The sequence below is a fragment of the Struthio camelus genome, chromosome 8 (genome assembly GCF_040807025.1).
Source record: "Struthio camelus isolate bStrCam1 chromosome 8, bStrCam1.hap1, whole genome shotgun sequence".
In the NCBI taxonomy this organism is placed as follows: Eukaryota; Metazoa; Chordata; class Aves; order Struthioniformes; family Struthionidae; genus Struthio; species Struthio camelus.
In genome coordinates this window covers 37,647,376-37,673,065 of record NC_090949.1, presented here as the reverse complement: position 1 = coordinate 37,673,065, position 25,690 = coordinate 37,647,376, and the positions used below count along the sequence as shown (strand labels likewise).

At 39.8% G+C, this 25,690-nt stretch overlaps 1 protein-coding gene across 3 annotated transcripts; it reads left to right on the top strand.

Moving 5' to 3' along the window:
• The first annotated feature begins 21 nt into the window (after positions 1-21).
• LRRC40 (leucine rich repeat containing 40) lies at positions 22-24,452 on the top strand. Of its 3 annotated transcripts, none has more exons than XM_068953513.1 (15): positions 22-574; positions 2,963-3,144; positions 3,658-3,731; positions 4,207-4,336; positions 4,752-4,875; positions 5,717-5,859; positions 6,884-7,056; positions 7,383-7,473; positions 10,018-10,063; positions 13,046-13,154; positions 14,128-14,235; positions 15,947-16,057; positions 17,784-17,861; positions 21,079-21,264; positions 23,760-24,452. In XM_068953513.1, the coding sequence occupies exons 1-15, from the start codon at positions 517-519 to the stop codon at positions 23,863-23,865; spliced, it is 1,719 nt and encodes a 572-aa protein (XP_068809614.1). In that variant the 5' UTR covers positions 22-516; the 3' UTR covers positions 23,866-24,452. The 3 variants fall into 3 exon arrangements, with proteins under 3 accessions (XP_068809614.1, XP_068809615.1, XP_068809613.1); XM_068953514.1 differs by lacking the exon at positions 22-574 and adding an exon at positions 1,159-1,785; XM_068953512.1 differs by lacking the exon at positions 22-574 and adding an exon at positions 2,141-2,306.
• Positions 24,453-25,690: the final 1,238 nt, after the last annotated feature.

Sequence of the window (25,690 nt, the reverse complement as noted above, 5' to 3'; positions counted from 1 at the left end):
GGACTCGGCGGTTGGCTGGAGCGGGGGGGGGGGCGCGCGCGCGTGCGGCGGCCGTTATCTGTGAGGGGGGAAAGAGGGAGGCGGCCGCCATTCCCTGCCTCGCCGCCTCCGGCTGCGAAAGGCGGAGTAACTCGCGGCTCCCTCTCTTCCCTCGGTGGGCTGGCTCGCTTCAGGCCTCAAGAGGGCTCTTAAGGAACCAGCGCAGAAGACATCGAGCCTAAAATATCCTTTGTGCTGGTAGCACGAGAGTTCATCCAGATAACGGTTTGGGTTCTGGAGTGTTTCGAGTCAGTCTTTAAAAGGGTGGCTCTCAACGGCCTCAGCGTTGGCCTGGCTGGTATGCTGCGGCGAATGCCTTGCTCGAGGTGTTCCAAGTGGGCTTGGATGCCGCTCAGTCGCTACAGCGTTAAACTTAAAATGGCTGCATTTTTGATGCTCGAGTTGGGTCAACCGGTGCTTGAATTAATTCTCCTGATGTAGAGACAAGGGGAAGAGTTATTTTGTGTTCTGTGTGGAATGTATTTGGAGCATTGCAGAGTAACGTTTTCTGCAATATCCCTCTTGGCATCAGGCTGTAAGCAAACCAATCGTTTCTTAACCATCTAATAAGAGTGATGGATATGAATCATTCCAGTGAGTCCCCCTCCTCCCCCCCAACCTTTCCCAACCATGGTCGTGATTTCCAAGTGACACAAATCTGCTTGAGCTTGCTTAGCTCCTGGTCTTCCAAACAGATACATTTTTTTGAAGTTCTTGAAACAGCATTTTTGGAGTGCCATCTGGTGACTTCCAAAAAGAGAAAAGAGGGATTTGAAGGAACGTGGTAAAAACTAAACAATGCACAGGCCGAATCCTTAGACAAGAGCTAGTGCCTGAAATATGAATTTCTGGGTCAGAGGCTTATTCGTCCAATTTGGTATTTAGTCCTAATGTAATTACTTTTAAGTTCAACAGAACTGTTAGTAGAAGTTTTCAAAAAACTGTTTCAAACAAAAAGCTGGAACCTGAAAGTGGAAACGGCTACAACTACAGACTTGAACGAATGAGGGGGAAATGCATACCTTTTCTTTATAACCTACTTGTTTTTTAGTTCTTTGAAGGAACTACTGCTAGGATTAGGCAGACGCTGATCTGACGCGCGGAGTAAGTGGTAGAAGCAATTACTGGGCTTCGCCAGCTAGAAATTTTCAGTCTAGTACTCTGATTCAGTTTGTAGGACTACAGGGAAGGGGAAAAACAAATAGCCTAAATAAAAATACCTTTTTATTTGGCATACTTTGTGTGCCCGTTTAAAATATTTTTTCCACGTTATTTGGTCTGCATTCCAACTGTGACGACCTTAAATATGTTCAGTGAAAATAATTCTGTCAGTCCTTTATGACAAAGGTGAAGGCTTTAGCAAAAAAGGAGGGGGAAGAGGGAGGGAAATGAGATCTGAGTAATATAGTATGCGCAGTTGCAGCTCATCTATTGCTGAGCCTGCTTTTGTAGTAATTAGTAATTTATGTCTTCGGTTCTGTTGTGAAATACAATTTCTAGTCTTGCTTCATTCACAAGATGTCACAAGTCAAGACTTGTACGTATTCACTCAGCAAATATCCAAAACGCTTCAGGGAAAACAAGGAAGTAGAACTTCTCTTTTGTCTTTCCATTTGCTGGGAGAAGCTATAGCTTATTAAATCGCAAGCTGATCCGAACTGTAAAAAAAAAAAAAAAAAAAACCCACGAAGTTCAGCTTATGAGCTGAAACCTTCACAGAAATGGTGGTTTCTATCTTGCGCAAAGGTACCAATCTTGCCGTTAAGTTTGGGGAGGCCTGGGAAGAGCCTTGCCGCCGAAGGGAAGCGCTCAGCGTGCCCGCGCCGTCCGGACCGCCGCCCTCCAGGCCGGCGGCGTTAGGCTCAGTCCTTGGGGAGGGAGGAGGCGCGTTACCGCCTTGGCCAGCGGCGCCCGCCGCCGCTTCGCGCCGTCGGGGCGGCGGGCACCATTTCGTCGCCCCTTCGGAGCCGCCACCCGGCAGCGCCGGGCGGGAAATGGCGGCGGCGCGGAGCCGGGCGGCCCGGCCGGGCTGGGCTCGGCCCCGGCGGGCGCGGGGCGGTGCCGGGCTCCGCCTGCTCCGCCGGCGGGGCGGGGCGGCGGCGGACGGCGCGGAGGGATGGCGGCGGCGCGGAGGGCGCGGGCGGGCGACCCCCGCGCTGGCTTCAGGCGGCCGGCGGCGGAGCCGGGCCCCGCCGTGCCGCAGGGGCTGATCCGGGCGGCCCGGAAGAGCGGGCAGTTAAACCTGTCGGGCCGGAGCCTCAGCGAGGGTGAGAGCTGGGAGCCGCTGCCCCTCTGCGCCGGAGGAGGAGGCGGAGGCGGGTCTGCGTCCCCGCGTCCCCGGGGGAGGCCCAGGTGCTCTCCCTCCCCGTGGTGCCCAGGCCGTGTCCTGGGGCGAGGGCGGCGGAAGGCGTGCGGGGAGGCCGCAGTAGCGCGGCCCAGGGCCCTGCTTCCCCTTCGGCCTCCGAAAGCGGTCTGGGCGCTGCACCTAGCCCGGGCTGACCCGCCTGGCGCTTCCCCGAGCTGGCCGAGGCCTGCCCGAAAAGTCAAGAGGCTCTTCCGTTAAGGGAATTCCTGCCATGCTTGCAGGACCGTGGCTGATTCAGCAGGCTAGGCGTCCTTGACGTTCTTTGGTTCTGCCCTTGGGAACGTGATCCGGTCAGGACAAAAATATATATATGTAGAATATATATATGCACGGAACAATCACAATGAATTTTTCTGCCCTCTGCTTGCACCTCTGCTTCTGTTTTGCTGTTGCTGACAAATTTCCCTCAGCTTGTAGTTGACAGCTCTGGGAAAACAGAAAAAATAGTTGCCTATATATGTGTGTGTGTATATAGGAAAAGCACTATGACAGGGGAAGTTCAAAGAGTGAATATCAGAAATATCTAGTTGACTTGTGTATGTATGCTTGTGTATGTAGTACCTCAACATGTATGGCGGATAAATTTGGATACCCCAGAGGAGGCTCATCAAAATCTCTCTTTTGGTGCTGCGGATCGCTGGTGGGAGCAAGTAGATCTGACCAAGTTGATTTTAGCCTCAAACAAACTGCAGTGTCTTTCAGAGGATGTCAAACTTCTGCCTGCGCTCACTGTGCTCGATGTAAGTACAACGATCCCATTGTAATAAGACTGCACTCCCTTTGTGGGAGGTGGGGAAACAGTCTCTGATCTTTCTTTTCCATTTTCTGTGCTGGTGAATGTGTAGAACTGGCGTTGGTGTATTTTCAAGGAAAAACTAGGGATTTTTACAAAACACCCTAGTCAGTTTTTATGCTGATCGTGGGTTTTGTTTTGTAGAAAGATATAGGAGATTTTACAGTGGGTACTGAAAGAAGAGCTGTTAACAGGATACAGCCTCCTTTCTTGCACTTTTTCTCCCCACCGTTCATTTCTCATCTTTTCATCTCTCACCACTTACTATCAATTAAGTGAACTTTTGCCAGATTGACAGTTGCAATGCTGCTATTAATAATTGCAGAGGCGTGTGTACACCTGTCACCTGTGTACAAAATTATTCTGTGTATTAGTTTAGCTTGATTTGCTTCTTGGGTAAGGGAAAATAACACTACAAGGTACAAATTAGTAAATGTATTTTAAAAACTTCATTTTCTAGGTACATGATAATCAGCTGACATCTCTTCCTTCTGCTTTGGGACATTTAGAAAATCTTCAGAAACTTGATGTCAGGTAAGTACGTGTTACAACATGAAAGCATGGGAAATACTGCAATGACTTTCAAGGTATGAACGAGCAACTGAAATTAATTAAATTGTCTTTCAGAAAAGTTACTTTCATTTCAGATTGTTTTCAGCTAGAGAATACTTTGAAAACCTTAATTCTTATCTGTGAATGACTACGTAGATGCTGCAACGTGAAAACGTTTTGCAGGAGCCTGTTCCACTGCAGGTGTAACGGATAGTTGTTCTGTACCAACACAGAATATCCAGTGTATCTGATACTGGATGTACTTCATACTTGCTCTAGGGTCTGTAGAGTGTGGGTTTCAAGGAGTCATGCATGGCTAGGATAGTGCTGCTATTACAAGTATCATAACCCTAGTTAGGATGGCATAACGTATAAGAAAAAATGTTCTGTATGCAGTTGAGTTTTTAAAACTACTTAATAATTGATTTTTCCCTTGTTTTCCGTGTTTTAATACTAGCCACAACAAACTGAAAACTATCCCAGAAGAGTTGATGCAGTTGACACACTTGAGGAGCCTCCTTCTTCATCACAATGAACTGAGTCATCTGCCGGATGGATTTGGGCAGCTTGTCAATTTAGAAGAATTAGTAAATTGCAGCTCTTTAAATTATTTATTTGTTCAGAAAGGCTGATTTATCCATGTTTTGCTACTGATAGTTTTAAAAAGTATAGCTTAGATGGCAGAACTTTATGAATATTCTAATGACTTCCGTAGCTTATCAGATATTACAGGTTTTTTTTTGAAACCAAGTTTTGCTTTTGGTTTGTCAAATATTTGCAGAAAAATCAAATCCCTTGTGATTTATCAGTCATGGGAGATTTGTCTCTTCCATTCATGTTTCTAACAAGGAAGATCCTGAGGATGTCAGCCAGCCGTCTAATTTTAATGTTCTGCCACTAATTAACTTTGCAGTAGCAGTACTCATGGGATATTTTAAACATCTCTATTTCTAACCTCTTTCTCTCTCTGCGTCTCTCTTTTTTTTTTTTTTTTCCTTTCAGGATCTTTCCAGCAACCATCTTACAGACATTCCAGCAAGTTTTGCTTCGCTCATTAACGTAGTGCGACTCAGCGTGGCTTACAATCAGCTCAGGAACCTGCCTGTAGATATCAGTGCAATGAAAAGTAAGTTAGTTTCCTCAGATTATACAATGTCATATAGTTAATTCTGTAGTCGTGTTCAGAAATAAGTCACGTATTATTCAGCATTAAGAAAGTGTGCTCTGAAAGAGTTAATAAGTTCTCAGAAATACAAGTTCAGAATTAATAAAAATAATAAGTCCCCAGCTCATAGCCGCTATAAATCGAACATGAGTCCTTTTATGGTTGGTGTTTCTAGATAAATGGGGCACAAGAAGTAACTGGAGAAGTATAGCTTCTGTTCTGCTTAGAAGTCGGTAGCCTTAAGACTATGTAGTAAACAATTTGACAGATTATTTTCTTCAGTGCATATTTTGAGTGGAAAATTATGCATAAATAGATATTTGAAATTACTGAGGAGTGAAAAAACAAAATGGTGAGCAAAAGAAGTTTACTTCTAAGATTTGAATAATATTGAGTATCAAGATTGTTACTATTTAAATGAAACACATTTTAATTGCTGTGGCTGATCTACAGGAACAGATAGACCGCTGTATTTTTTTTAAGTGGTACAGAAATTATCTGCAGATCTTTCTGAAATGGTCTGTGACAACAGACCTATCCTTTTCTATTCTCTCCAGTCCTTTTACTTCAAAGGACTGGTATCGGGCAGTGTCGTTGAAGGCATTCCAGAATATCTTATGAAGTATAAATTGAAAAGCCGAAGCAAATGTCTGGCTTTCGCAAATGCAGATGCTAACTGGCTTGTCTTCTTACGAAGTTCTGACGGGCAGAACGTCATGTTTATTTTAAAAAGAGAATAGTTATGATTCTGTAGAAGATGTTTTTTATTTACTTTTTCTCACTTGCACACATGTTTCTATAGGCTTAAGACAACTGGATTGTACTAAAAACTACCTGGAAACTGTACCTTCTGAATTGGCGAGTATGGCATCCTTGGAACAACTTTATCTAAGAAAAAATAAATTACGTTACTTACCAGAATTTCCTTCATGTAAATTACTGAAGGTATGGTTTGAAACAGTTAAGGTACTGTAAACGTACCTACAGTAAACTTTTTCTTTATTTTTGTAATAACAACTGTTTGTATAAAGTATTATGAATGGCTGTGATCAATAGTTGTTAATTCTGTGTGCAAAATTATATTTAATATATCATCTGCAACTTCTTTTGCTGTTCCCACTGGTCAAGCTTAATGTCACTTGGAAGACAAACTTGCAGCGGTACTTACTCTTCAGAACTGGGAAACAAAAAATGTACAAGAGGAGTGACTGGATGTAATATTGTCTGCGGTAGTTATTTTTTAATCTCTAGAAGCATTGTCCGGATATGTTTACTTTGTTCGTTGTTATTTTTTCATTGCAACTGTAGAGAAAATATACCATATTTTTTCCTTTAATGTAATCATATCTTCAGATATTTTGTAGCCTAATTATTCGCGATATGCTTAAAATTGAAAACCGTCTGTCTCTCAGGACATCAGAAATTTGTTACTCAATTAATAGGAAAACAACTGGGCCGACTGAATGCTTGTACCATGGTGGTGACAAAATCCATCAAAGAGCGCAGGTGCCAAAGCTATGTAACGCTCAACTGAGCAGTTAAAATTCCAAGATACTTCATTTTTTTTCCCTGAAAAATAAAAAAAAAATCCTGCTAGAGTGTGAAGTTCTGAGTTTTAGTGCCTACAGCAGCATATGTGCTCCCTTTCTGGTCCGAGGATCCCTTCAGTTCTTCTGTTGTAAGTGAAGCATCCCTGAGCAAAGAGAAATATGTAGCAGATTGATTCCGAGCTTGGAAATGGAACTCGAGGCTGTGGATCCTATGATGGTTTCAGAAAAACTAAGTTCAGACTCATGTCTGACTCTTTGGAGGCTTTGGTTTTTCATATGTAGATGCAAGTGAATCAAAGTCTGTATTCTCTCCACATGTCATCATAGGTTTTTGCCAGTGACATGATTCAGGAGATTAATAAGTTACAGAGTAATTTTACCAGGGTAATGTGATTGTGGGTGATTCTTTGTTTCTATAGGAATTACATGCTGGTGAAAATCAGATTGAAATTTTAAACGCTGAGAATCTTAAGCACCTGAATTCTCTCTCTGTATTGGAACTTAGAGATAACAAGATAAAATCAGTTCCTGATGAAATTACTGTGCTTCAGAAGTTGGAACGACTTGACCTAGCCAACAATGATATCAGTAGGTAATATTAAAAACTGCATATATCTGTGTTGAGGCATAGCTAATGACATCCGTATTTGCTTGAAACAGAGTAATAATTCACTAATAATTCTGTAGTTGATATATTTCCGTTTCTAAAATATAATTAAAAATGACTTGATAAAGTAAAAAGAAGCCTTTCTGTTTTATCTAAGTGTTATGATCCGACTGTGCCTATCTTAAACGTAATACATTCTGGATCTTTTGATTTGAACGTGAGCTTCAGAATTCCAGGCCATCTGAAAAGCCATTGCTAATTCTTTAGAATGTGTTTTGAAGTTGCACTGAATGAGCTGCTTCCATTTGCAGGTTGCCTTATACATTGGGGAACCTTCCTCAGCTGAAATTCCTGGCATTAGAGGGCAATCCGCTGAGAACCATTCGAAGAGACCTTCTGCAAGTAAGCACGTTTAGACAATATATAAAGTTTGGTTATGCTGTATATTTACATTATTCAAATCGTGAAGCCAAACATGAAAAAATTAGCAAATGTCTAGATTTCAAGTGCCCTGTGCAACTTTCGTCTGTCTCTTGGGTGTGCTGTGATTCAGGAACTCTTTCCACTCAAGTGTGAGGCAATGCATAAAATAGTGAGGGCTGTGGAATAAAGGGGGTTGTTGCTTGTAGGACCTCTTTCTGATTTGCCACAGATGTTGTAATATATATTGCGAATGAAGCAAGGGATGTCTGAAGAACAAAGGATAAAGCGGCTGGCTGCTGCCTTGGGAAACTGGGTTATAGTCCTGCTGCAGTTACAATCAAGTGTGATGCTAGGCGAGTACTATACATGAAGCTTTTCCTAGATGAGCATGGATTTCTGTTTTTCATTTCCTGCTTGCGTGAATTAAGCATCTAGGATTCAATTTCCGAAGCGTATTTGATGGCAGATGTGTTTTGAGGAATGACAGTATGATGTACCACATTTTCATGTGGTCAGATAATCTGTGTTTGCTTTTTAGGTAACTGGCAAAGTGAAGGTGTGGGTTATATATGAAAAAACAAGTACTTAGGGCATCAGGGAGGCTGGGGTGTGGGGACTACTACTGCTGCTACAGAATTACTTTCCCTTCTACCCTCCAGCAGGCCCCTCTTTTCATTGGTGGTATACATTACTTCCTTCTCTTTGTGCTTTTGCCAAGGCATTAAAATGAATGTTTCTGAAGCACTCGAATTCTCTAAAAATGAGGAACACTGAAGACCCCATGTTGAAATTAAATTTTGTAATATACAGCAATATGCCAAAAATAAGAGGAGAGAAAATCATGTAACTGCTGATTGAGTGAGCATTGTATGCACTACATTAATGAACAGGGTTTCAGTGGATGGAAGTTAATAAGTGATCACAGAGTTCAAACCTGTGCTACAATATACATGCAAAGGAGACTGAGCTAGGGTTGCCTCACTCCTTAACTTCTAGCATACCTTGACTTCTGAGGATTTCGTTTTTTTCCAAGTGTTAAGAGCATACGTGGGTCTAACTTACTGTATATGTTTCTTGTATATTTTATTAGCAAACCAGAGGTACAAGAATTCCATCATGATATTTTATACTTACACTGTCTTGATCCATTACCAACACTGGAAATCTTTATAACTGAAATTTTATATGAACTGTCTGCATTTTTTCCACTTGATTTAATGGAGTAATTGACAAATCATGTAGGTTCCCCAGACGCTTGCTAGCAGAAAGTGAATGGTGAGCCTATGGAATTGCGAGGACTTGAGGGAGGGAGTATAGTCTAGCAGGCACGGATCCCCTTTTGCAGGTCCCTGTTCTGTCTTGTCTCTTCTTACTCTTCAGGCCTCTCATTCTAGTCCCAATCCCATTCATGTCTTCTGTGTGTTTCCTTCTTTCTTGACAAAGCTCCGGTCATCTTTTCTTAAACCCTCGTCTCTTCCTTTTCCACCCTGCTATCCCCTTATGTTTCTCATCTCTTCGCATAACCTATTGTTACTTGTCTACTGATGATCTTATTGTTTACCTTCCCCTCCAAGCAAGCCAGGTGACTTACTCAACTCTCTGTTTGACCTCCATGTTTCTGTTACAAGTCCCCACTTTCCTCCAGCCTCTCTTTCTCAGTATTTTATCTTCAGTTTCTGATGTCCAGTCTCGCCAGATCCCTCGTGCTAGTTCGTTCCTTTCCCACTTCCACGTTTTCTTTCTCCTCTCTGCGTTCAGATCAGTCAGTCTCTTCTTGTATGTAGTATAGATGTCAGTCAGAATGAAAAATAGTAACAGTATTCAATGCTTTAGTTCAGTCCATGCTTTTACAACAACAGAGAAGCACGTAAAATCATAAGGAAAGCCTAGCTTCCAAAACAAATGGGGTGACTGAGATTATGCTGGATTACTCAGAGATTATGCAGATGGTAACTGTGTTGTTTGGCCAATATAAGTTGCTGTGAGAGGATTGAAAATCAAATCTTTGGAGAATTCAGCTGATAAAAAACCATGCAAATTATGTAAACTGCAGTGTTTTTCCGAGATCTTATAATTTGGCCAAACTTGGATATAAAGTTCCTGAAATTCTGAACAGTCACCCTCTGTGAGAAATTTGAAGTTCCTTCTCCAAAGCATGATTGTGTTAGACCTTTTTAAAGAGAAAATTCATTTCATTTGGTCACTTTTACTTGCTTTTGGAAGTGGATGAAGTTTTAGATAAAAAATGTAAAATGTGGCGCTAAGGTGGCTCCTGGTACCAGACGTGGCATGGAAAATTTCACCTGGAATAAACAGATAAAATCATACATAAGCAAATTTATACGCTACTGCAAACGGAGTTCTTCTACAGGAAGCGTTAGGTAGCTTTTATAGTCGGCAGTGCTATGAGCTCCACCTACACAACTGATGTTTGTCATTCTTCCTTGCTAAAAGAGCTATATAAATACTGATGCACAAATGCTTGTTTCACTTATCTTCTTCTTTTTTTTTTTTTTTTTTAAGAAAGGAACCCAAGAACTTCTGAAATACCTAAGAAGCAAAATTCAAGGTATATTACTCTATTGTATTGCGCTATTAAAGAGAACCTTTTTAAGAAATGAAAAGAGATTAGAACTTACCCAGGGTAGCTGTGTTTTTAATTCATTTCCCCCCAGTTATCCTGCAGTAATAGTGTTTTCTTCACTCAACAGTTTGCTTTCCTTATTCTCTTCGATGATATAAAATAACAAACGTTCATTATGGAGGAGTATTGTTTAGAAAGATAATCCTAAATATTTTCCTCTAACCCTTTATGCATTTTGCATGAGGAATTCAGATTTTTTTTTTTTTTTTTTTTTGGAACCTAATGGGAAGCTTATGTAAGGAGTTCCTTTTAAGCTTGCCATCTGTCTACTGGCTTGGTCACAGTATGGAAAAACAGGTGAGATTTTGCAGAGGTATTATGTATTATTCATTCATGAAATAACATGGGCACTACAGACAGGTGATTCCTACCAAGTATATGCATGAATAAGTTTGCCTTAAAGTCTTAGTAATGCCATGAAGTCTACGTCCAAGCTGACTAAGAATATAAAAAGTCTTTCAGGAGAAAGTAACCAATTATTTAAAACATACTTCTAAACCTGGTCTATTAGAATTGGTCTTTCTACCATTTAAAAATCTTGATCCCAACATTCCTTGTAGATGTAATTAAAAAGTCTTAAAGCAGAAAATCAGATGAAATGTTGCACAGAGATTACTTCTCTGAACAACTGTTGTATGTTTTTGCAGAATTCTTCTTTGGATTCTGCATTATATCTGTGGATTAAGAAACACCTATTGTATATCATTTTTCTGTAACAGATGCACTACTTTGTAAAATGAATGAATAACGTTTTTTAAAAAGGTGTAAGAAGTTGCTAGTTGCTTTGTGCACCCAAGTCATTCTCCAGATTGATACCTGGGCTTGTAATTCGCTGAGATATTTTGATATTTGGCTCTTCATTTTTGTTCTGTGTTTTCTAAACCAATTAGCAGTGGTCAGACTTTGTATTTTCTTCTTATATAGGATGCAGAGTGTCAGAATCTTTAAGTAGCTTGCATGTTGAGGAGCCTTAATCTTTTCAGAACAGGACTTCAGTTTATCGGTTTAGAAATTTTCATCTTTGTTAACTTTTGAGACGTGTGAAGTAGGCAAAATGACTGAGGTCAGTGCTGACATTAAATAATGATTATGCTGCATTTAAATGACAAAAAACATTTAACTTCTTAATTTAGAAGAGGCCTTGATAATACATATCGGCAGCTTTTATTGAAAATGTATGAAATTTCTTCCTTTTGTAAATAGATTTTATCTCCTCATACCGTAAGGTGGCAGTATTAATTAAGTCACTGTATAGTACAAGGTTACTTGGCTTTCGAAATGTTGGTTCTAAGTGAATCTAACATATTATTACTAGCTTTGCAAATGTTAATTGGATGGCAGAGTACATACTCAGAAGCTCAGTGGGTGAACTTGTCACGAAATGAAAAGGGCCCACCCTGTTATAGAATTATTAACCAATTCATTAACCAGCAACAGTATTCAACATGTTTCAGATGTCAGCATAGGAACTAAGCTACTGCACTGTGGGTTCACCAGCAAAATATATCCCCAATATATCCCTCCTCCCTCCTCCCCACGTGCATGCAATCACTCACCCAAACTTGGGAGAGAGCTCTCAACCTCGAGGAGTTACCTCAGGCGGCGTCCCAACCTGAGGGGAGAGTTCTTCCCCTGCAGACCCGCTGCTTCCGAGGAGAACCTGGCTCAAACTCGGAAAGCCCAGGGCTAGTTGTATACCCTAAGTTGAATTGAGGTCAACAATATTTTGAGCTGGAAAGACCCCGGTAACAGGTGATGTAATGGCTCTTGAGAACTGGGCTCTGGGCTTTCAACTGCACCTTCTCAGCACTGTCGGTGGGAAGAAGCCATTGCATACCTGCCAGCAAGCACGTACTCTGGGGGCGGGGGCCATCTAGTCGGCCCAATGATCCAGGTCTCACTGGGGTTCAATGTGCACTTACACACAGAACTATAATAGTTAATATAATTGTGGATAATAAAATTAGCTAATGTCTTGCATGTACGGGAATATTTATCATTGTACTGTACCTGTTACTATGACATCTAAGAGAGAGAGAAACAAAGAGCAGTAGCAGTCCTCTTCCTGTAGAGGTTTAAATTGAGAATAAGCCTCTTGAACCTTCTTTTTGACCATTGTTAGTAAAAAGATGACTAGTTTTGGTTAGATATAGCTGTTACTAGACTGGTTGTCTTGAACGCTGCTGAAATTCTGTAGAGTTTGTTCCACTGCTTTTAGTGGAATTTAGATTTGTCATAGGTTTGGACTTCTAGTTAAGCTTCACCCTAATTATGCATGTGTGAATCCCCAAGGTTTGATGCCACTCCTGTGGTGCGGAGCCAATGCTTTTAACGTGCCGCATTTGTTAAAGGGCTGCTTTGAAAGTATGAGTTTAAGGCAAACAACTCTTTCACAAAGACTGTAGATAATAATCAGAAAGAACTCTGTAGAGAAGGGTATTACAAAAATAACTACAAATATTAATCTTTTAACTATAGTTGTGGTCAGTTTTGCTGTTCTGGATATAGATGATCTAAATCATCACTTCTAGCCTGTCTTTCCTGTTTATCACTGTTCTCCTTTTCAGTTTCTAGCTCCTTAACCCTCAGAGGCTGCTGCCTCTCCACATCTCTGCTAGCATAACGTGTGCCCTGACCTATTTTGTCAAAATGATCCAAATTAAAAAAAAAAAAATCAAACCAAAATCCAAGACTACCAAAAATCTTTACTAGGAAATTGTTGAATTTAATCAGAGTCAGGTTACGTGCAATCAAACCAGAGTAACTCTTCCTATAAAAATACAGGAAGAGTTAAAAAAGGATGATGGCAAGTGACTAGGGACAGTAAAGCTCTCAATCTAGAGCATTTGGTGCATCTGACTGCAGCCTGTAGTTGTTTGTGTGACTGTATACGTATATTATCTCTAGATGATGTAACTAGCCCAAATGAAGAGCCTCCTGTGACAGCCATGACTCTTCCGAGTGAGTCAAGGATAAACATGCATGCCATAACTTCACTAAAATTATTGGAATATAGGTATGTGTTTTGAAATACTATGTATTTCTAAAGCTGTAAGAATATTTTTTTTATTTTTGACTTTTATTTATTTTTGACTTTATGATATATACAGACTTTTTGCAACTCTAGCTACACCTGCGCATTTTTCACTTTAACTGGTGTGCTCAAGAATGGGCGGATTTGAGTGGCAATTGGTGTTTCTCCTGCATTTTCATTTCTTTGTCCTATCAGCTATTCCACAGTAACATTTCTTTTAACTCACTTGATTACTTACTGTTTCAGGTGATTTTAGTGCATCTTAAGCGTCTTTAGAAATTATCTTTAAGTCTCAAAACAGCTCATTGCAGGAGGCAAGTATCTCTTCAGTTAATTCTCAATTGAGACCAGCAATGTAACTTGTTAGGTTAGGAAAGGGAAAAGAAAATATTCGATGAGAACTGCCAGGTGAAATGTGCACAGTCATGAACAGAGGTCATATGTGGAGAGGACCTTATTCTGATGAAAAGGGCTAGAATAGTTTTAGTTGTCACAAATGTTCAGAAGCTCCAAGTTCAGTAGTTACCCGAGTTAAACCATTTCCACACTGCTATGCTGGGGACGTTTTCTAAGTTGAGGGGGGGAAAACTTGTTTAATGACGATCTTGCAACACTTACTGGCCCCTACTGAATTTACGCATTTTCTGTGATAATGACATAGTTCAGCTTTCACTGATTTTTGTCGAGCTGGACAACAGAGTAGGTTGCCCGCGTGAAATGGTGTTATTGCCCGCATTCCATGTAACGTGGCACAGTGATTCGCGCATTCCATGTAACGTGGCACAGTGATTCGTAGCTTTCTGATTAACGGTTGTTCAAGGGCTTCAAATTGTAGATATTTATATAATATGTATTTTACTGCTCCGATTTTTCTAAAAGATGAAAAGGTCTTGTTATTAAATAGCAAATGATTAACTTGTTCATGCTACTCTGCTAAATGCTTTTCATTGTTTAGTGAGAAGCAGGCAACTGTGATTCCTGATGACATGTTTGATGTAGTCAGAAGCAATCCTGTCACCACTGTCAACTTCAGCAAAAATCAGCTGAATGAAATTCCTGCAAGGTACTAGTTGTTCCATAATAGAGATCATCCTTTGTCTGTTACTTTTTTCTACTTTTGTCCTTGGACATCATGTGTTTTTCTAATCAAATATATTTATACTTTATCCTAATATATTTAGGGGTGTGTGTGTATGTATTTTTTTATATGTATAGTATTTTATATCTATATATGCATTATATATAATTTGTATATATAGGTATGCATTATGTGCTTGTATATATATGTATGCATTATATATATGCATGTATGTATTTTGGAAAGAGGGACATATACAATAAAAGTAAAATTAAGGTGCTGAATAAAGCTTGCACTTCCTAGTATAAGTGGCTTGCGGGTGGGTCCATTGATTTTAACATGGAGGTTAGTTAAAGGAGACTTGTCTGTACTAAGCGGTACTTTGATTACATGTTGCTTTTCATCTTGTTTTGCTAAGCATTGTTGAAACAATGCTTCACATAATAATGAAGTGCTGTACTTAACTACAGTGTAGTATTGTTTATTACTTTCTCTACAGAGTGGTCCTTTTCCTATGTGAAGATAATCTGTGTGTATTCAGTACTTTGTTAGATGATATAGCTATGCTACAGTCAAGGTCCTGTTTAAATTCAATTTCTTCAGATGATGTTTATTTTATTTTATTTTTTTGAAAAAGCAGCATGAGCAATTTCCATGCCTTTTTTTTTTTCTTAATACGTTTGGTGTCCCATCAAGTAGCATTTGATATTATTGTACTTGATTCTTCATCCGTAGTCAAGGAAAAGCTATTTCCTGACACGAATGAGAATAAATAGTCTTTTTGTGTAATGAGAAATGTTGCTGTTTCTCTGGTAGCTTAAGAAAATAATCAGAACTGATTTTTAAGGAAAAAATATTTTAGTATATATTTTATATGTATTTTATATTTTCCCCTAGAAACAAATATTTTCATTCATAGAAGATAAATTTAGTGAGATAATGCTTGTGCCTTCCATGTTTTTTCACATATTTGAGACTGTAGCATTCAGTGGGGAGGAAAGTGTAGATCTGCAGCTGCTAGGTGCAGGAGAATTCTGTGGGAATCCAGATATGAAAGATCAGCATTTAGCTCATTTAATTACCTCTTTTTAAGGCTAAAATGAAGATTCTGTCATAGGGATTCAACAATTAACTTCCTGAACTTCTAAGTACTTTACACTGAAGCATCTCAGTATTTTATCTTTTTATGAGAAACAGCAAATGCAGTGTTTCTGCAATCTGTAATAGCAGAGCAGGTGAATAGAAATGAAAGATGGGAATAAAATGGTAATAAGCTATTTCTGTTTGTTTTGACTATTAAAGAATCACATGGAGTCACATGGATGGATTTTTTTTTGTTAAAATATGTACAGGGCAGGAAGACGACAGTGATGGTCGTTTGTGCCATAGTTTCTGAAATACCTCTGAACTGCATTTAAGTGAAGAGGCTTCCACAGTAAACCTTATTCTCTGAATCAGTGACAGCAGCTTTAGAAAAGTGACTCTGAGCTTTGTCTTTGCACCAAGCATAAAACTCCAGGGCAGGCTGCTTTCACAAGTGTAGTTTCCATTATCTTCACGAAACTGCTTCTGAAACATCACAACAGAATGTCCTCGGTTTGTAAATTTCTAGAATAAAGCAGTTTTTTTTCAGTAACCTAGAAAATATAATGCCAACGTACTTACATAATAAAAGTATATTTGTACTGTGTTACAGGATTGTGGAGCTGAAAGACTCAGTTTGTGATGTCAACCTTGGCTTCAATAAACTCTCATCTATTTCCTTGGAGCTTTGCATGCTTCATAAATTGACACATTTGGATATCAGGTTTGTGTCGTGTGTTGGACTTCCTTTCTGAGTAATTTATTTCCATGCCTTTTTAAACCAGCCATCTGTTACTGCAGTATAGCAGTACTGAAATCATTTTTAATTTCTCTAAATGCCTCCGTGTCAGTTGAATGACTGGCAGATCTGAAATGGCAAGTGGCCTAGATCTAGGCATTGGTTTAACAAAAAGAAGAAAAGAAGTGGACAAGCTCTAAGACTTACTCTGATGAAGAGTCTTGCCCCAGTCATAAGAAGGTCCTCAGAGATGTTAAGTGGAGGTAAAAAAAAAAAAAAAAAAAAAAACCAAAAAAAACCACACCCAAACCTGGAGGGTATCCAGGAAGCAATACCAGTGAGAGCAACCCTGGTATGCTGCATGAAGCAGGAGCTATCGATAGGTACTTTTATTTGTAATAGTTTTATTAAGTTCCTCACTGTCACTCCTTTCCCTAACTTCTGAAAAACGTTCATTGCATTCGTTTAGACATCAGGATTAGCTCACTAGCAGTTATTATCTTGGGTGCTTCACAAAATGAAAAGCAGCAAAGCACAGTTGCAAAGACAGGGTTTTTTTTGCTTTGGCTTGGTTTAAATTAAGCTGCCTGTAACATATGTGCTGCTGCTGGAGAAGCTAGGCTGAGGACTGCAGAAATGGTTGGTAGATGAGGTTGATGAGAGGACAAGGCTGAATATCTCAGAGTGAGCAAGAATTTGAGTCCAAGTCTGGGTCTTTTTTAGTGAGTGGTCTTTATTTTCCTGTAACAGCTCTCTTCATGTGCCACACTCAAGAAATGTCTTGTTTGACCTTACAAACTCCTGTCCTCCTTGTATTTAAAAAGTTTCTGAATGTCTTCCTATTGTGGAAAACACCCTGGAAACAGTAGCCGTAAACCAGTTTGTCACAGCAACTGGGTACTAGGCTAAGTGAATTTTCAAGAGGTGCAGAGCTATCCTATTGGTTCAGGTTGGCACCAACATCCAGGCGTTTCATTAGCTTTCTTCTGAAACCCAGCTAGCTGAGTATGTTTCTGGGACAAAAGGGAGACAGAAGGAACAGAAACTCCTTCAAGGAGAACCATGAGCAAACCAATAGGGTAGAAGGTTGATAACTAAATGCCTTAAATTATGCTTCTTTTAAACTTGTATTTCTTGAGGAATAAAGGCAAGATTCTGCAATGGGGATGAATTTGTACAGAATTTGTCTGGTGTGTCCTATCTGACAGATGGGGGGGAATACAGGTTCTTTACATGCTATCATGAAGCTGTTTGTTCCTTGTGTTCTTTGATCTCCTAAAGTCCCTTAAGAAGGGGAGGTATCTATATAGCATAATTTATATACAGATGTGGACATATATATGTGGGTGTATACGCATGCTTTACAAAGTATATTTTGAATTTGATGATTAAAAGTTTCATTTCTGTTCATTCTGTATTGAAAATATTGTCAGGCGTGTTTCTGGAGTTGTTACGAAACTTTGAAATATTTGGGTATCTAAATTTAGAGAACAAACTTTTAATCCTACTTACTGGCACAAATCAGAACGCAAACCTAGTTTGCATCAGCAAGCATCCATACTTGAGCATGGTCTTGACCCATTTATGAAGCAATTCATTGGTTTAAGACAGAATGTCAATACTGGTAAATATGCATATTCTTTCACCATGAATTCTTAGTTAACACTTTCTAAAAGTTAATAATTATTGTTTGTCTTCACTTGATACACAGAAATAATTTTTTGACATCTTTACCTGAGGAGATGGAGGCACTGACAAGACTGCAAATAATAAATCTTTCCTTTAATAGGTAAGTAACTCTTTAGACTTTTTATAATATAAAAAGGACTGGGCCAAATTCAATATTCTATTCCTGCGATATAAGAATGAGGACACATTTGATCAAATGTGCGATCAGCTTAAAACAGCTAAAGAGAATGTACTTCCGTGCATGATGTGTAATGTATTTTTGGAACTTGCCGCTGCAAGAAGTTTTGGAAAGAGATAGTACCAACTGGTTCAAAAAGGTATTAAACAGTATTGTCAACAATATATCCAAAAATGGATACCAGCAGGATTGCTTTAACATCTGCAATACTGCAGTCCATTGCCCTCCTGTTTTAACAGCATCCAGAACTGCTGTAAGTGGTGAGGCTTGAGTGGTCTCCCCGGATGGCATCTCTTACTGCTTTTGTTGTTTACAGTAGTGAGAGACAATTCTGGACTAGAAGGACCGTTGATTTGACTCCGCAGGGTATTTCTTATGTGTACAGCAAAACAATTGGCCATCATTCTCCCTTCTTTACACTACTGAGTCTGTTACTGTCACAGTTTTAAGTTTTGTTTCTGAGCAGTTGGCATGTTCTCCTATTTATGTTGGAGGAAGTAAGTTTTGCTAGAGGAAATACCTTGTGCCTGTGATTTTAGAGGACCTGTGGTTGTTTTTGAGTATATCATATTGACTGAATCTATTGTCTCTGTTTACCCCATTTCCTTTTATGGATGCCTTTTGTGAAGTCCTGGTCTTATGGAAGACAATGGGAGTTTTGCCACTAACTTAAGTGAAATTCTGATACCATTTAGATTTTGCCTAGGAATAAGGTTTTCCAAACCTCATCTACCAACTATAACCTACTTTAACCAACTTTTAACTCCTAATGAGTTTGCATCTCTCATCTGTATTAGTCATTTTTTAAATTTAATTAGCTCTTAATACTTCCGGGCAAAGCTTAGTGGGGGTAGCTCATTCCTTCAGAAGTCTATGCAGATTACTGGACATAATATGTTTTAAAACATACAGATTACGGTTCCATTCTTCTCAAACAGTAAGAGAGAACAGTTATGCCTGATCTCATGTTCCGTTGCTAATAAATTTCATGCATTTATGAAGATTTTCAACTCTTTTTTTACAGCTCCATTTTAAAAGAAAAGTGTCTCATGTGTCCTTCCTGTTTCTTTCACCAAGCACATATGCCAGGATGCTTAAACATACTTCAAATTACAGCCTTGGCACATCCAGCACTAACATGAACAGTACTTCAGGGATTCTGATGACTGTGATTCAATAAAGAATAAAGACCTTTGCTTTCTTGCCCTATCCGATGGCCAATCGGATGTGAAGTACCCAGACTTCCCTAGGAAATGACAGCGGTACACATTGAACGTGCATTCTTGTGCATGGTACTTGCAACGTGAAAGCTTGTTCAGGCCAGGCCAGACCCAATAAAAGAGTTCCGTGCCTAAAGATCAGGCATGGCAATGTCTGCGTACCGTGACTCTGGTCCTTGGGACTTAAAGGAGAAAATGTATAAAGTCAGTGCATTGAATGGATTCAAAATAGTCATGAGTCAGACTAAACGGCATACAGCTGCTGAGAGTTAAATAAATGGTTAGGATAGTGTGCTTCCTCACTGGGGCTTTGTGGCTTCTTTGGTGCTGCATATATCACATGGAATATGCTCCCCAAAACCCTGTGTTGAAGATAAAGAACAGTTGTTTTTCCTTTGGAGAAACAGTGTAGGGTTTATTCTTATAGAATGAGTCCAGGGGTGAAAAGGAAGGATATTGTGCTAGTGCCAAACGGCCTCCTCCCCCACATACAGTACTAATGTCTCCTAAGCAAGTTGGAAGGGGGACCCATATAAACCAGCCCCACTTTATCAATGATTTATTCTTTTAAAATGCCTAGAAGGCTTATGAACCTCTGAGTCCCCTAGACAGCTGTCCATGTAGGAAGTTCAAGAGCTGAGTTGGGGCTTGTTCAGGCTGAGGGTGCTGAATCCTAAGTCTGCCACTTCCTAGATGAGTGGTCTGAGCTTCTTTAGAAAATGACAGGGACTCCTCCTCCTCTGTTTCTTGTTTAATTATTTTCAAAAAGAAGGTGGTGGGTACAATCTGCTTTGAGAAGGCTGCTCTTAGGTTCTGGATTCAACTTTGGAGGGAGTTTACATGTCTTTTTCTGCAGAAACAAAGTGACAAATGCAGCGAGGTGGCTGAATTCCTGCTTTCCTGAAGTGCCTTTTCAGGCTATTCTTGTCCAGTGAGTCTGGAAAAATGGTCATTAAACGTGTAGAATGAACATGATGAATGACAGCAGGAAAACCTAGCTCAGACCTGTGACGAACTCTGACACATCTATAGTTTTTCTAGCGAGAGAAGATTAACAAAAAAGATTAACAAAATTCTGTAGCGTAAGACTTAACTTCCCTTTCACTAGCCTATCAAGACACATCGAGTGACACAGAAGCTGCATGTTACTGTTTTTTATGTTTGTGACTCGCAGAAGATCCCTTCTAAGTGCAATGTTGAAGGTGTTTCCTGTATTAATATTCAAAGAGAAAACACTTTTAAAAACTAAAGTCCTATCCTATTTAATGAGAACAAGTTGTCAAATATTTTGTGATGTTTTTTTATATTTTTCCCAAACCGTGAGCATACAGCTATGCATTATGATGCAAAGACAGAGGGGAACCTATATATCGTTTGTAAATGAGTGTTTCTGGAATTTTTTGAGTAATACGAGGTAGTGCTTTCGTAGCTAGAGCTCAGAGCTGCAGTACTCAGCTTTTACCTTAAGGAAAATATAGTGCTCAAAAGTTCTCCCTTTTTTTTTTTTTTTTTTTTTTAATACTACAGAAAGTCCACGTTTTAATACTGGCTGCTTTTTAAACATAAGCACTGGTTACAATGTTCCGATTTCTTCATTTTGAATTTTGGATGCAGTAAATGTTTACAAGAACTACTAGTTGGAAATAGTCCTCCTATTTATTTGTCATTTACGGTTCCATAAAATTAATGCTGCTGGCCTGTAGTTCTCGGTATAGGTGCTGCGTTGTCACTATACCAGTTCTGTCCAGCTTCTTCAGTGTGTGCAGGTAAAACAATCAATGCTTTCTCCTTTCAGAGTGGCATGTTTAAACAAAGAAAAGTTTAAATCAACAGCCCTTATAACAGCCTTCAAAATGAGAGAGGTTTAATTTTTTGAGTGTTGTTTTTCTGACTCTCATTTATTTGCCTTCTTTTTGAAGATTTAAAGTGTTTCCCAGCGTCCTTTATCACCTCCTAACACTGGAGACTATCCTGCTCAGTAACAATCAGGTTGGGTCCGTAGATCCTCTGCAGTTGCAGAAGATGGACAAGCTTGGAACGCTGGACCTGCAGAACAACGACCTTCTCCAGGTGCCACCAGAACTTGGAAACTGTGAAACTCTGAGGTGTGTATTTTAAGCAGTAACTCGTTTGATAAAAATATATTCTGACTCTGCTTTCTTAAAGTAAGAAAAGTAAAGTATTTTGTCAGAGGGAAAAATAAAAATTGGCACGATACCTGTTTGTAGGTCTAAATGCATAAAATGAGTATCTCTTTATCATCTGTAGAGCCATGCAGTTTCTTCCATAGCTTCTCAAGATTTTTAGAGAATTGGCAGAATTCTTTCATGATTTTTGTGAAAAATCTACTCTAATGTAAAAATGCACTTTGAAAGCTGGATGCCCAACCACTTACTTAAATTTAAGTGCTCCCAAAAGTAGAATTTAACTGTAAGGGTCAAATTTTGCAAATAGTACAGCTTGAATTTTCAATGTAATGACTGCTATGGGTTTCATAATTTAGCTTCCTCTTAATTTACTTTTTGCTCTCTACTGTAGGAGTTGTTTCACAGGATATGTAGCCCTCAGTATTAAGAATAACTGCCTCTTTTTTGGCCTTTGTTTTCTGGCTCCTTGCCAAGACTGATTTGTTAAAAAGCTAGCAATCTAAATTACTAAATTTTTTAAAGATATTTACACTGAGATTGGCTCAGGAGAAAGTGAAGAATAGAAGTGGTAAAATCTGAAGATGGCACTGTTTTCATTAATAAAGACTAGAAAAGTCATGAGGAACTTGGAGCCTAACAAAATTAGGCAGACATTTATCCCTGGAAGACTGGGTTGTGTGATAGCATTTAATATCTTGAGGTAATCCACATTTGGAAAACAAATCAAACTCCCAGTATTGATTGCTGAGTTTCCAGTGGCTTTGAACACTTGCCTATCTGGGTCTCCTTATCAGCTGTACGTACGCTCACGGTGTACTGGCTCTGGATGAGAAAAGAAAGAAAAATGGTAGCATGCCTAATAAAGTATGCAAAATAAAACAGGAAGGGAACGTTGATATTGTGTAAATTTAATATTACGGTCTAAGCCAGTGACCTTGTCTGCCTTGATTGCTGTTACGAGGATTTTTAACTTGAAATAAGTGGTCTTGTTCAAGTGCTTTTCTGTATGTCCATACGTGCTGCTGGTGTACCTGTAGTCGAGCCTGATCAGCCAGCTGAGCGAGCCGTAGCTCTGTTTGGCAGTGCGTAGGGTTAGCGCCTTACCTGTGTGTGTAACTTGCATGTTTATAAAAAAGAGACAGAGTAACCATTCTCTCCATAATGACATAATGATGTATAAAGAGATGTGACAGTATCTTTAGATAATACACCTTAAGGAAGACAGTTACACATAACTAATCCATCTTGTCAAAGAAAAGTTAGTGGCTAGTGCGGTTTTCCCCTTTAAAGTACGCTTTCTTGTAATTCTCCTTAAGCATACTTCAGGAGGAGATCTTGGTGCAGAGCTTTAGTGAGACGTTTCGGGTCCCAGGGACACCCACCCCTAAGACCAGCAGTCCAGAGCGGCAGTAGCAGCTCCCAGGGCTCTGGCACAGTTACTCTCGACGTTCCCCTCTTGTCTTTGCTAGTGCTCTGCCAGCCATGTCTTCGCCTACACTTTTTCACCTTGCATTGATTGATTGCTAGCCAAGCTATTTAGCATGTGAGTAATGGCTGGTGTTGTCATTCTGTATACATTTGATCAATTCTTAAGACAATCAATTCTTAAGTCCTGTCTAATGGAGACTGTGATGGGACTGTAGGCATGCGCTCCGTTCTGTGGATTTGCTGATGTAAAAGCGATGACCTTTGGCAGGAAGGCAGAGCACGCAGCTAGCCAGGACGAGGTCTTAGACTGCTGCAGCTGGTCCTCAGTAAACAGAAGTTCGCTGTCTGCCCCCGGGGTTTATTCTGACCTCTTAACATAGGTTAATTTAGAATGACCTTATCCTCAGTGGGATGTTTATGCTCCAGTAGAATTTGTCCCAGTTCATATGGTTAAAAACTAGCTGTTGCACCTTAATTTAGACTTGATAAAAAGGTTAAGTTAGTTCAGCAAAGCAAATATTATAGGTGAATGGGAATCTTAATTTTGAGGGACTTTAAAAAAAACAACCAACCAACCCCCCCCCCCCCCCCCCCACACACACACGCAGAAAAACCCTACAGAGGTTTATGTATGTCCAAGAGGAGTAGGCTAGCAGCTGAGCTGGAAAGTGGAGGGTTGTAATTTAACATGTTTTATCCCCTTTTTTGTGTCACGTACGTGTTTCAGAAGCTTTTTCTTGCTCTGTCTTTTGGCAGAGGCTTACTGAAGGAGCAGGGTATGTGTGCATTTTGTATCTACAGTACTATACGACTACAGGTTTATTTGCATAAATTAAAATTCAGATGTCTCTAAGGGAGATAGGCTAGCGTGCATTAGGATAGCAGAAGCTAAACTTCTTTTGGAAGAACAGACGAGAAATTACTTAGGAATTTCAAAGGATTCATAAATTGATACATGGTGTATGAATGTGTTGGTACAAGGATAAACCTTTATAAAAATGACTTCAACATCTCTGTTTTTCTAGGACGCTTCTGTTAGAAGGAAATCCATTCCGTATTCCCCGAGCAGCCATTTTGGCAAAGGGAACAGCTGCGGTGCTAGAATATCTAAGAAGCCGAATTCCTACTTAATACAATAGTTTGTTTCCCTGTTAGGCTTGTGAATCAATCTCTTCATCTGGCTGCTGCCATAAAGCATGTATAGTACTGTTAATAGCTTGTATGTTAAAAAGGAACTCACCCATGAAGTGTTTTTCCCCCAAGGTTGCATGTTTCAACATTGTTTTAAAATCCCACAATATATTTGTTTACACTTTTTGTAATAAAGGATGATGTTGAAAGCTGGCTTCCATAATAATGACAGTGTTTTTTCTATAATTAAGCTAATTTTTAAAAGAATTAGAAACACCAAAGTATTTGAGCATAAGGCAGGAATTAACTTTCTGATTTTTGTATGCCTCTTTTATAAATATTTGTTACGTAACCTTCTCTAAAGTTTTTGGTTTCTTAGCTGTTGCCTCAAACAATTTTGAAATTGGATTGCCTCAAACACATTACTGGTCTGTCTGTGATAAAGTGCTTGAAACCTCAAACTGCGTGATTATGGTACAAATACAGTATGAAACGTACTACAAACTGCATGCATGGCTTATGTAAAAGTCATCCAGCTGTGGGTGACGTTGGTGGCTGCACTGAAACAATAAATGTTTCCTGTTGGATGTATGTTTTTTGTTTTGTTGTAATAGTTCAGAATATGCTATAATTAATTTTCCTAGTAATTTTTCTGTCTTTTAGACACTTTTATTTTGTATTTAAACACACTTCTACATCCTGGAAGTGATATCTTAATTAATAAATAGTAACGTTTCACGGATATTAATAATTTAAAAGGAAAAGCTGCTTGATGTTACGTGGTATGTGACTGCAGGCACGCTGCTTCTTGGTGAGACTATCTCAGGCCCATGAATTGGAACTGAAACTGAAGCTGATTCCGTATTGATTTCCGGTTGTAGGTGGTTTGTTTGTTGTTGTTGCTCTGAACCACACTTGATACATCCATATTTCTGTTGAAAACAGTTCACTGCTCTTACAGCTGAACTGTGTGGGTACTGTGGGTGGAGTTCACTGGGCGAAGAGCTACGCCAGGCCTAAAGAGCAGAACTGAGAAGGAAGGTCTGTTTGGCCAGGCAGAAGGCCCTGCCGAGGCGCTGGCGTTGTTTCTGGTACCTGGGCTGTGTCATGTATTTCTTCACTGCGCTGAACTGCCTTGTGCTGCCAGCAAACGAAAATTTAATACTGGCTGCTGGCCAGCACAGCTCGAGACGTCGGGGCGCTGCATGCCTGGTGCTTAGTGGGGTCTAGAAAGTAAGAAATATTTGGGGTTGGGGAGGAAGGAAAAGGGGTAAGGCCCTTTGCCTTACACACGGTAGTGTATTTGTGCAAAAAGAATGACGGTCAGAAGCCCAAGTTGTTCGTGTTTGGGAGTCAAGGGATGCTCTTGGACTACTGAGGTGCTGCTGCTTTCCGAACTCCCCTTGACCCTCCCCTTTGTTTCCCCCTCTCACATGGGACACTGGTACCAGTCCGCAGCGCTAGAGCTGCAAATGCAAAGTTTTCTTCTTCACGTCCTTGCAGTCACCTCATTTTCACGTTTGGTACCAGTTTCACCAGAAGTTACACGCTGAGCAAGTGGAGTTGCTCAGGTTTCAAGACCCCTTCCGACTTACCTGGCAATTGAAACGAGTCTTTCTCTCAAATACTGTTTGTTAGTAGATAGAGCAAATGTTTCTGAAACCGTAACTTAAAAATAAGACAGTGATGATGAAGGTATAATTATCAGATACCTGGAACAGTTTTAGAGCGATGGGTAGATAACAAACGTCTCATTTTTCCATAACTTGCATAACAGAGTTTTTTGGAAATTCAGATCCTTTCCAATAGTAAAAAAATGACAAAA